This window comes from Fragaria vesca, linkage group LG6, assembly GCF_000184155.1.
Source record: "Fragaria vesca subsp. vesca linkage group LG6, FraVesHawaii_1.0, whole genome shotgun sequence".
Taxonomy (NCBI): Eukaryota; Viridiplantae; Streptophyta; class Magnoliopsida; order Rosales; family Rosaceae; genus Fragaria; species Fragaria vesca.
The window spans coordinates 18,661,845-18,673,785 of NC_020496.1; the positions used below are offsets into that span (position 1 = coordinate 18,661,845).

General features: G+C 37.1%; 2 protein-coding genes across 2 annotated transcripts; both read left to right on the top strand.

Moving 5' to 3' along the window:
• The first annotated feature begins 313 nt into the window (after nucleotides 1-313).
• Nucleotides 314-4,275, top strand: LOC101306659 (E3 ubiquitin-protein ligase SINAT2-like). The gene is made up of 4 exons (XM_004305483.1): nucleotides 314-334; nucleotides 811-1,074; nucleotides 2,990-3,376; nucleotides 3,510-4,275. Exons 1-4 carry the CDS (start codon nucleotides 314-316, stop codon nucleotides 3,828-3,830), a joined length of 993 nt encoding a protein of 330 aa, XP_004305531.1. The 3' UTR covers nucleotides 3,831-4,275.
• Nucleotides 4,276-4,992: 717 nt separating this feature from the next.
• LOC101306946 (probable protein kinase At2g41970-like) lies at nucleotides 4,993-7,370 on the top strand. Its single transcript, XM_004305484.1, has 8 exons — nucleotides 4,993-5,020; nucleotides 5,194-5,395; nucleotides 5,510-5,763; nucleotides 5,854-5,980; nucleotides 6,077-6,350; nucleotides 6,746-6,878; nucleotides 6,985-7,071; nucleotides 7,245-7,370. Exons 2-8 carry the CDS (start codon nucleotides 5,290-5,292, stop codon nucleotides 7,368-7,370), a joined length of 1,107 nt encoding a protein of 368 aa, XP_004305532.1. The 5' UTR covers nucleotides 4,993-5,020; nucleotides 5,194-5,289.
• Nucleotides 7,371-11,941: the final 4,571 nt, after the last annotated feature.

An 11,941-nucleotide genomic window follows, 5' to 3' on the forward strand; every position in this document is an offset into this window, starting at 1 on the left:
TCCTTGTCTTGCTGGATGTCTATATAAATCTGAAAATGTGGTGAGCCATGTGATGATGGGAAAAATTGGAAAGCTAGATCTCACTTCTGGGTTTGATGCATTTAACTTGGTTTTTCTCTTGCACATCCCACTTTAAAATGTAACCTTACTTCAGTTTTCATGATGATTTGTTCTCCATATAAAAATTTGAATATTGAATTGTGTTCATAGTTGATGAGCATATCTGGTGCTATTCTTTCGTTATATGATGATCTATGTGGTCTTAGCCATGCCTTGGTTGTATTCACCAATGCTAGGAATGCTTGCTATAAAAATGAATCACACAGATGTCTCAGTATGATGATGATGGGCTTATAATTAAGCTTTGTTAAAATAAAATACACAAAAGGCTAATGTAAGTAGTATAGATATTTGTATGTGTAGGGTCAAGTCATAGATGAGTGGGAATCTGCTTCCTGCAAGCAAGACTATGTTCCAAATATTTAGATGTCAACAACAATAAGCTGCATTAGCTTCCTGACTTGCCCCATACTTCATAATGTTTTCACCAGCACATTGAGCTGAAGTATCAGTGCCATACTGTGTTCATTCCATAGAAAATTCTTGCCTTGTTTCATTTGTTTTTTTTTTTTGTTTTTTTGTTTTTTTTTCTCTGGACTTTGAACTCTGGTTGAATTGCAGATTCTGTAGCAAGCATTAATAGCATGTGATGGTACTTAAAAAAATCATTTTTATTCATCTTTCATAGTTTATTTTTGACAGGGATATCAAGTCCATGGAGAACTGAGAGTGGAATAGAGAGCAAAGTAGACTACAGTTTTGGATCTTAAGAGCCACAGCTTTGTTAAATTTGAATCATCTGTGGCTCCTGGGGTCAAGAGAAAGGGAGTTCTGGAGTCCCGCCTAACAGTTTCAGATTATGACATGGCAATGGCAAAGTCAGAGACAGTTGGTGCAATGAACAAGCCTACCCCTGCTCTGGGTGGAAAACATGGTCTTTATTCAACCAATGGTGTGCATGAGTTACTTGAGTGCCCTGTCTGCACAAGTTTGATGTACCCTCCTATTCATCAGGTACATTCGCTGTTCAGATTTTCTGTGTTTCACCCGGATTTACTAATTGACCCCATGAGATCATACCATCATCATTATGCCTTGCTGGCTATACTGTTATAATAGCAGAGCATTCAATACTACATTGGCAATCACATCGTAGTTTGGTAGTTCCTTGGAAATTGAAACTTCTTGGGTTAATCCTCTCTGAAGGAGGCTAGATTTCCTATTTTTATTTTCACATATAGAGGGGATAATGGAGTAGCCAAGCGCCCAAGCCTGAAGGGAAGAAAAAAGCTTTATTATCTACATGGCAGTTATGAAAAATCTGTTGTAGATGAAATACTTTTAGTTTGGATTACGTAGGGATTAGGTTAAATGGGTTGAATCAGGTCATTGGAAAGTAGCATTTAACTTCAGGTTGCTTGTGGTGGGGTGGATGGTTTAAGGAGGGGAGTGTTTATATGGTTGGTTGCTCTAATATAAAGTGATTCTCATAAGGGTTTGAGGGAGATGCTATGTTGTTGTAGTAGAATATTTTTGGGTAGTACAATCAACTTGGTTTCAATCAGGTGTGGAAATAGCATTTAGATGTAGGTTTACAACAGTGGACTGGATGGTTCAATTAGGAAAGATATTTTTTGTGAAGATTGGTTGCATGTAACATCAAGTGATTCCCATAAGAGTTTGAGGAAGATATATATATATATATATATTTATATATACGGAGAGGATCTAAAGAGGACGTCCGCACGCCCTTAAAGTGCGGACATCCCTTTGTTTGGCACCGTACGGCTCCGACGACGGCGCGCCTCCACCCTGGCGGCCTCCAGCAGCGTCCCCGATCACTTTCCCTCCTCGGCGAGTCCGCCGAATTCCAGTTTTCCGGCGAGATCGATTTTGTTTGAAGTTTTGGGTGATCTCGCCGGAAAACTGGAAAAGAACGGACTCGCCGGGGAGGGAAAGTGACCGGGAACGCTGCTGGAGGCCGCTGGGGTGGAGGCGCGCCGTCGTCGGAGCCGTACGGTGCCAAACGGAGGGACGTCCGCACTTTAAGGGCTGTGAGGACGTCCTCTTTAGAACGCTGTCCTATATATATTGATACAAAACAGAAATCTATTGATTATGGGAGCCTCTTGGGCAACCAGTGTATAAATTATTGAATAAGTTGGCTCTTGAAGCCTGCAAAGGAGTTGATTGGTCCAAACATGACCATTGTCATAGTTGTGACCTAAATAGATGTGGAGTTTGAGTTTAAGGAAGATGTTGTGGTATTTAAGTACATTATTTTTTTTGCCTCACTTGTAAATTTCTACTGTTCTTCTTAGCTTTTAGCTTTTTTTTCTTCTTAGCTTTTTGCCTGACTTGTAAATTTCTACTGTTCTCATAATTTGTTATTTTGCTCTTGTCAGCTGCAAAGTTGACCTTCCAATAGATGTGGAGTTTGAGGAAGATGTTGTGGTATTTAGTACATTATTATTTTTGCCTGACTTGTAAACTTCTACTGTTCTTCTTAGCTTTTAACTTTTTTTTTCTTTTTGAAGGTTTTGAAATGAAAGGTGACACTAACGACCAAAGTCATTTTCATATAGTTTATTATGAAATAAATCTTTGAGGCTCCTTTACTTTAGTTTCATCCGATCTTAGTTTCAGACTTTCGATATGTCAAAAATTGTAGAAAACTATCATCATGTAGATGTTATCTTATTCGTTTTATTTGTTCTCATAATTTGTTATTTTGCTCTTGTTCATATTATTCAGAGTTCATAACTTTGTAATTTTGTATTGTCAACATTTTAATTCAATCGCAGTTTTTTGGGCCTTTGATTGAGGCAGTCAAAATTATATCACCTTTTATTGTCTTCTTAGCCTCTTCTATGACAGTGGGGACATTCTTTCTGACTCTTCATTTTGTCTTCTAAATCTTACGGTGCAGTGTCCTAATGGCCACACATTATGTTTGGACTGCAAGGTTAGGGTGCAGAACTGTTGCCCAACTTGCCGCTATGAGCTTGGAAATATCAGGTGTTTGGCTTTAGAGAAGGTTGCTGAATCATTGGAACTCCCGTGCATATACCAGAGTTTAGGCTGTCATGATATTTTCCCATACTATAGCAAGCTGAAGCATGAGCAGCATTGTCGATTTCGTCTATATAATTGCCCTTATGCTGGATCTGAGTGCTCTGTCACCGGTGATATCCCATCTCTAGTTAATCATCTTAAGGATGATCACAAAGTTGACATGCATGATGGGTGTACCTTCAACCATAGATATGTTAAATCAAACCCACATGAAGTTGAAAATGCAACTTGGATGCTAACTGTAAGTTTTTCTTTTCTTCTTTGGTAGAACATGCTCAGTTTAGTCTTCTTTGGTACCTTCTCCAATGCATATTCATTGTTCATTGTACATGAAAGTCTGACCTATCTTTGGTATTAATCTGTTTTATATCCAGGTCTTCAATTGTTTTGGAAGGCAGTTTTGTTTGCATTTTGAGGCTTTCCAGATGGGAATGGCTCCAGTCTACATGGCTTTTTTACGATTCATGGGTGATGATACTGAGGCTAAGAAATTCAGCTATAGTTTGGAGGTTGGTGGAAATGGTCGTAAGTTAATATGGCAAGGAATTCCCCGGAGTATCCGCGACAGTCATAGAAAAGTTCGTGACAGCCAGGATGGACTCATAATTCAGAGAAATATGGCTCTCTACTTTTCTGGTGGGGATAGGCAAGAACTGAAGTTGAGGATTACTGGCCGGATATGGAAAGAAGAATGAGATCAGGATGTCAATGTTTAGGTGTACAGTTAAAGTTGAGTCTGGCTTGGGTAGCTCTACATGGAAGCACTGAAGTATGTGATTGAATTCGACGGCAACACGGCAAACTGATAGTTCTGCCCGACTGTTGTCATGGTTAGATCCTCGAATCATTCAATGGGGTTGATAGAAGTGTAGCAGAATATGGCCATGTTTTTCAAATCCATTAGTTCATTTGGTCATATGGCCTTATGCTTTACCTTCAAAGACTACCACGAACTCCTTTGCTTCATATGTATTCAAGTGCACCTATTGCCATTTACTAGTTGTATCAAATATGTCGATGATAGTGTGGTAAATTAAGGTCATTAACACCATATGGCCTTGTTGAATGCATTCGAGGCATCATCTTCTGTTGCTTGGCTCGTTTAGAATTAAGTTTATGCAAAACTGCTTTCTATTTGACAAATCGATCGAGTCTGATATCCCATTAAAATCAACTTCATTGGTTGATGACTGGGCAATATATTATCTGTTCCTAATGTGACTAAAATACCTATTCTTTTTTTGTTTTTTTTTTAAGGTAAAAAAATATACATATTCTTAGATAGAGAAACTCTTGGTTGAACTTAAAAATGAACTTCATAAACAATCCATTGAATGAAATTCCAAATCAAATCACAAACAATAACGTGCAAGGAAATAAAAATGACAAAGAACACTAAAAATCAATGTGGTTCGACAATATCATACAACTAGCTTCTCGAGACAATTTTCTGATAGTGTAAAATAGTGTAAAATTTATCATTTTGGTGTATCGTATAGAGCATTATATATCTGAAAAGAAATAAAAAATACATTTTTTTTTTTTTGGATTCATAGAACATACTATTTTTTTGGTGAAGAACATTATTGAATGAGTATGATATGGACGGCTAATGATTGAAGTAGAGAAGATTTGGTAATTGGGATATTTGTGGTTACATGTGAAAAAATAATACGAAAACGCGGGCATGCAATAATAGAAGGGGGGAGACGTGCAAACGTGGGGCCACGTAGTGATGGTTAGTTTTAGCGGTTAAACTCCCCAAATGGCCGACTTTCCCGCTAAAGAAAGAGCCCATATCATATCCCATCATTTATCCCACCATTTCTTCCCGGCCTTCTCTAATTCCTCTGTTTCTTCTCCGCACCATTGTTTCTCTTTCCAGGTGATCCTTTCTCTTTTCTCTCTGTGATTTGTTCTCTATCATTCTGTAATATCGATCCATGCATTGATTTTTTTGACATTAGGTGTGATATTCTTGATAGGGAAAGCACGTACGTCGATCTTCGTTTTTGTTGTTGTTTATGGTCTGAGATGCATGGGATTTCTTCGATGCAGATTTGTGGCAAATAGCGATTAAAGAGGAGGAATAATAATTTGTTGGGTACATGCATGGGGTTTTAGATTGCTGTGCCTAGACAAATTGTTTGAAACATGTCGTGCTGCGGCGGTGCGGAGGAAGAAAACTACGGCCCACCGCCTAACCAATACACAACTGCTCCGCCCAGAGGTGGTGGTGGGGGTGCATATGGTGGCGGAGGTACCTCTTCATTTTCCTTCAATCTGTTTCTGATTAATTTGTTGGATTTAATTCAATGTATATATATATCTCTATTTCTGTATCATAAACCATTTTCATTTTTGTGGTTTATAGGCAATGACAGAGGAGAGCCAAGGAGTTCCAATCCGGTTAGAAGTGGGGCTCCGGCGAAGGCCTTACCAATTGAATTACCGGCTATGCCTTTGGATGAGTTAATTAGGCTAACGGGTAACTTCGGTCAAAAAGCCTTGATAGGAGAAGGTTCTTATGGCCGGGTTTTCTATGCAAAATTAAGTAATGGTAAGCCTGCTGCAATTAAGAAGTTGGATGCAGGTTCACAAGAGCCAGACTCAGATTTTGGGAATCAAGTAAATCCTCAAGGCATTTTTTCCTTTTCTTTTATTCAATGCTGATCGATTTTAATTACTTACAGTGATTTTTATGTCAATCTTGTGCAGTTATCTACAGTATCAAGACTTAAGCATGACCATTTTGTGGAGTTGATGGGGTATTGCTTAGAAGGAAATAATCGAATCTTGGTTTTCGAGTTTGCACAGATGGGATCTTTACATGACATATTACACGGTATGTATGCTCAAATAAATGTTTTGCTTTTGCCTTTTGTTGCTGCAGATTTGTGTTGAAAATTGATTCATATTTTTGTTGTTTTGATCCATGCAGGAAGGAAAGGAGTACAAGGAGCTGAACCTGGTCCAGCTCTAAGTTGGAATCAGAGAATTAAAATTGCCTATGGTGCAGCCAAAGGCCTCGAGTATCTGCATGAAAAGGTTCAACCTTCCATTGTTCACCGGGATGTCAGATCCAGCAATGTGCTACTCTTTGATGATCATGTTGCCAAAATTGCAGACTTCAACTTGACCAATCAGTCATCTGACACAGCTGCACGACTTCATTCGACTAGAGTTTTGGGAACTTTTGGCTATCATGCTCCTGAGTAAGCTTCAATTCTTGTTCTTTGAATTAGTGTTGAATGTGATCGTACTACCTGATGTTCTACAACCATTTGACATAGTAGTTTAATTAGAGGTTTTACATTAGCTTCAATTTTATACATTCTCCCCCCTCTATATGGTTAGAAAAAGTGATGCATGGGTCACGTTATATCTTTTAACACATATATGATAGTCTATCTTTTACCTAAAGCAGCCGTTGGTGTGCAAACGAAGCTCCGATTAGATGCTCTTGAACTTGAACGTTTTCTTAGTTAGAAGTGGGAATACTTTATGTAATCTGCACTAACAGAAACGTTGTTTTGTTGTCCTCTCCATTATGTCTTTTCTATGTCTTTCATTTACCTTTCTCCTTTATAAAATCATTGCTTTTGATCAGGTATGCCATGACGGGGCAGATAACACAGAAGAGTGATGTTTACAGTTTTGGGGTTGTTCTATTAGAGCTCTTGACAGGAAGAAAACCTGTAGATCATACAATGCCAAAAGGGCAACAGAGTCTTGTTACCTGGGTATGTACTTAATTACATTACCTCACTACTTTGGGCTGACACTATCATTGAATTTACCAGAACTTAATTACAAAACCTCTGATTTGAATACATTAAAACATTGCAGGCAACTCCTAGATTGAGCGAGGACAAAGTGAAGCAGTGTGTTGATCCCAAGCTAAACAACGACTATCCACCAAAGGCGATTGCTAAGGTCTACTTTGGCACATCCTATCTCTCGATCATATTGTTAGATTTAATATAACAACTTGGAATGAACAACAAATCCCATTAGCATAATGAAATAGTTAGTTATTCGTCTAATGCAGCTAAAGTTACACCATTCCTTCCTTTTTCTATTTTCTGAGACATTATATTTTCTCTCAGTTGGCAGCTGTGGCGGCACTTTGTGTTCAGTATGAAGCTGACTTCAGGCCAAACATGACAATTGTTGTGAAGGCTCTACAGCCGTTACTCAATTCAAAACCTGCAGGACCAGATGCAAACGCATAAGAGTTAAGATGATGATATTCTACCACAGAATCTGCAGCAACTTGTCCTGTGTGCTTCAACGTATCTTTCTTCTTTGTAATCTCATTCCCAGAATGCTATACTGAATCAAGGCATGATCACAAGATTGTCATTTTTCTGATTCAGTACATCCTGTTTCGGATGTTAACATTTGCAAGATGGGAAATGTGAAACTTTTGAAACTTTTATGGAAGCAAGCAACCTGGTTACTCCAATGCACCATTTTGTATCTGTTTTTGCTACATTATGGCATCTGTAAAGATGTAGAAGCTATTTAAACAAAGATATTTCTAGTGTTTCTGACAGTAGATTTATGCAGAGCCACACTAAAATTAAGAGTAATCAATCAAATTGGAGCAATTCGAGGGATTATATATATATATATATATATAGTCCGGATCAGAGGAGGACGTCTGCACGCCCTCCGTTCGCCACCGTACGGCGCCGGCGAGGGCGCGCCTCCACCCCAGCAGCCTCCAGCAGCGTCCCCGATCACTTTTCCTCCCCGGCGAGTCCGCCGAATTCCAGTTTTCCGGCGAGATCAATTTTGTATGAAGTTTTGGGTGATCTCGCCGGAAAATTGGAATTCTGCGGACTCGCCGGGGAGGAAAAGTGGTCTGGGACCCTGCTGGAGTCCGCTGGGGTGGAGGCGCGCCCTCGCTGGCGCCGTACGGTGACGAACGGAGGGACGTCCGCACTTTAAAGACTGTGCGGACGTCCTCTTTAGAACGCCTCTGTGTGTGGTAAGGCCAGGCATCTATATATATATACACACACTGCTGATCAGGTGCGGACGTCCGCACCAAAGTTTTGGTGCGGATTTCCATTTTTGCACCACTTCCCGATCGAATTTTCTCAAACTTCCTTCTAGACATATCTAGATCATCCTGTGTAGATCATCTCTGCAAAATTTCAGTCAATTTGGTGATCGTTAAGGCCCTCAAAATTGAAAAACAAATCGACGGGCTGTATTTTGTCCGGTTCAGGTATATAACAGAAAACACAAGTTTGAGGACCTTAACGATGACCAAATTGGCTGAAATTTTGCAGAGATGATCTACACAAGATGATCTAGATATGTTTAGAAGAAAGTTTGAGGAAATTCGATCGGGAAGTGGTGAAAAAAATGGAAATCAGCACAAAAAACTTTGGTGCGGACGTCCGCACCTGAAACGGATTATATATATATATACACACACGGAACTAGGGATTTACATGTATATACTGCCCACCATGAACTCATTTCCATTACTTAATCGTGCATATGTCTTTGGTCTCCACTGAAAAATCAAATCAAGCTCATATTACAAGATCAAATCAAGTTGAGGACTAATTGAAGACTTTTCGGTTTATCCCACTTTTCTATCTTATATCCACATCTTAACTGTTGAATTTATAAGTATTTATGAGTAGATCATTTCTGCAAATTTTCAGCCATATTGAAAATCCTTAAGACATTCATTAGTGTAATTTACCAATTATGAACTTGAACGGTTCATGTTTGACAAATTTGGTTCGCCCATTAATTCGATCTAATTTGTTACCTTAACGATCGTCAATGTGGCTAAAAATTTGTAGAAATGATCTACTCATATAGCCCTAATAACTGAACGGACGAGGTGCCAAAATATGATAAAAAAATAAGTTTTTTTACCTTAAACCGAAAAGTCCTTAACTAGTTCTCATTATAAAGGTCCTCGTTAAAAGAACTCCCTGTAACTAGAATATGACACTTGATGAGGAAAATAATTGTTTTGCGAATATGAATTAGTCTATTGGTTTTGGTGGATCTCTCAGTGTAGTGGCCGATTTGGGCTTCAGGCATGACTACATTTATAGAATGGCGCCCTGTTTGTCATAGTATTTGTTACTAGATGATGCCCGCGCGTTGCCGCGGTTTGCAATGATGGATATTCCCTACCGTAAATGCTTTTGTTTGGATCAATTTTGTTGTTTGGATCAATTTTGTTGTTCAATGTCTACATTGATGCTATTTGCATGTAAACATAGGTATAATGTTCTTCTAGCAATACTATTGAAGTTTAAATTTAAGAAAATGGTGAAAGAGTTTATTTACCACATGACAGCAATAATAATTCATTTATTATAGAAAAATTAAGCAAAATAAAAATGCATGAGAAACTGAACATAGATATAGTAATGTTAATAATATACATAATGTATTAAACAAAAATAGTACATGAACTGAAATTTCTGAGTCCATACCATCAATAGCTTGTTGCCGGTTTGCAACCTCATTTTCAGTGTCATATATGTACAATTGTGCAAACTTTAGACGTTCGCCTTCTGGAGGAATAAGTGAATCCATAAGATGAAATATTTGTCCACTAATTTTAAACACATAGGGGCCATGACCATCAATCACTGTTGTGTCTATATTAGCTCCCATTGATGTAAATGCAAACATAGTATTATAAGCACGAATGTTCTTTCTAAATTCCACACTTCTCTGACCCTTAGTGGGATCAAGCAAGTATTCTAAAAGGGCTAGAGTAGTTCTTACAAAGGGTAGTTTAACACATCCTTCCTGGCAGCAGCCTATATAAATCGGCCTCCCATTTTTTCGAACTGATTTTGACTCTTGCAACCAGAACAACACATCACAACCAACACACACATTTGTCATATCCTCAACATCTACATATGTGTAGACTACTCCCGCAAACATAATATAACATAATAGAAACTTAAACAAAAATAAAACAAATGCATCCCAAAGGCTACATAAATAAACATTGATTTGCAGACAAAACCTCTTAGTCTTCTCCTTTGATAGAACGCCTGTCCAATATTAGACTGCGCAACAGTCAAAACATCAATTCCTCGGTCACAATGATCAACGATGTCATTCGGCGCATCTCTCATAGCACCAGATGTGTGTCGAGGAGAACCAAAATCACTTTGTAAACAAACAATATCCTCATGCCTTCTTCTTTTACGACGAAAATTATCACTACCTAGTTGAGCACTGGTAGAGGCACTCATGGAAGAGACATTGCATCCAACTTGTTCACATGACAAAACTGATAAATTACTGTCACGTATATGTTTCCTTCAAGTCATCTAACTCATAAACATTCAAAATCAACAGATAAGTAAATATATTAATAGCTCACAAATATCCAATATCAACAGAAAAGTAAAGATACAAATAGCACAGATAATATATATACTGTAGGAAATATAACTGATATCGCAGCGAAGCAAATTTGACTGTTCTAAACCTACGATATCAACATAATTACATGAATGTCTAACCAACTTTAAAACAATAATGCAATTAAAAAAGTATCAGTAAGAACCAAAATACAACCATATACATTGAATCGGCAACATTCCAAATGCCCTACTTATAACAAAACAGTTGATCAACATAATATTCCCCTACTTTATTTCCACAAAAGATTATTGAGAAAAAACATGTACACAATCAGACTAAAGAGAAACACACAAATGGAGCCACATTTCACCATGGTTAATCTAAATAATGGGCTATAAAATTTGCACCAACCAATACTAAACCAAAGCAAAACCCACTGCAAATATATTTTAATGCAACTGTTTAATATAAAAACATCATATTAACTACACTTTACAAAAGCCATGCTCTTTGTACACATAATATATTAAATATTAATTTTATATTAATTACAGAAAAATTGTATATTAATCACCTATGTTCTCTCAAGATCATATTGATAACACCATACCTACTGTAACAAACTCCTTGCCCAAAACATATCACTTGACACAAATTTCTCCAATTTTTTTCTCATAATTTTAATTCATAGGTGGTCCTCAGAGTTTGTCTTTATTTTATATATATTTTTCATATTCCTGAATGAAAATACAAATGTACCTCACTATTAGCCAAAATTCTCTGCATAATATATAATCATATATCATTGATCTAACATAATGAAAATAAACATGTGCTTACATATTCAACATTGATACACTTATATCCATTCTCAATTAACATGTTCCACCATATGTAACTCACTGTATCATACATTTTTGATGAATAATTACTAATTCCAACATCAATAGATGAATCAATTGTACAAAGGACATTGACAATCAGACGTCTTTTATTCTTTGCCTCAAGATGATTTTCATAAGCGTATGTTCTGGTTAACCAACATTAATTTAATTGAAGGATAAAAATAGTTGTAAAACTTAAGATCAAATAAAAAAACAAACCATGATTTCAATGATTTTTTTTAAAACTTCCATACTGGACTCTATATCTTCAAAGTTTGCAGAACAACTTTTGTCAATTTGACATTGAAATACAGAACTTGAAGATTGAAGATTAATAAACTTATCTCACTTCTAATTTGTTGTTCACATAAATATGCAGAAGAATGATGTTTTTAGTTAATCAGTGCAAATGCTTTTATTTATAAAAAAAAAAAAATCACAACTGCATTCTAAAGTAAACAAAACAAACAGCAACTAAATTATTTAGTTGTAAAATAAAAAAAATACAGAAGACAACAACAAAAGTATCCGAACCAATAGACAAACTT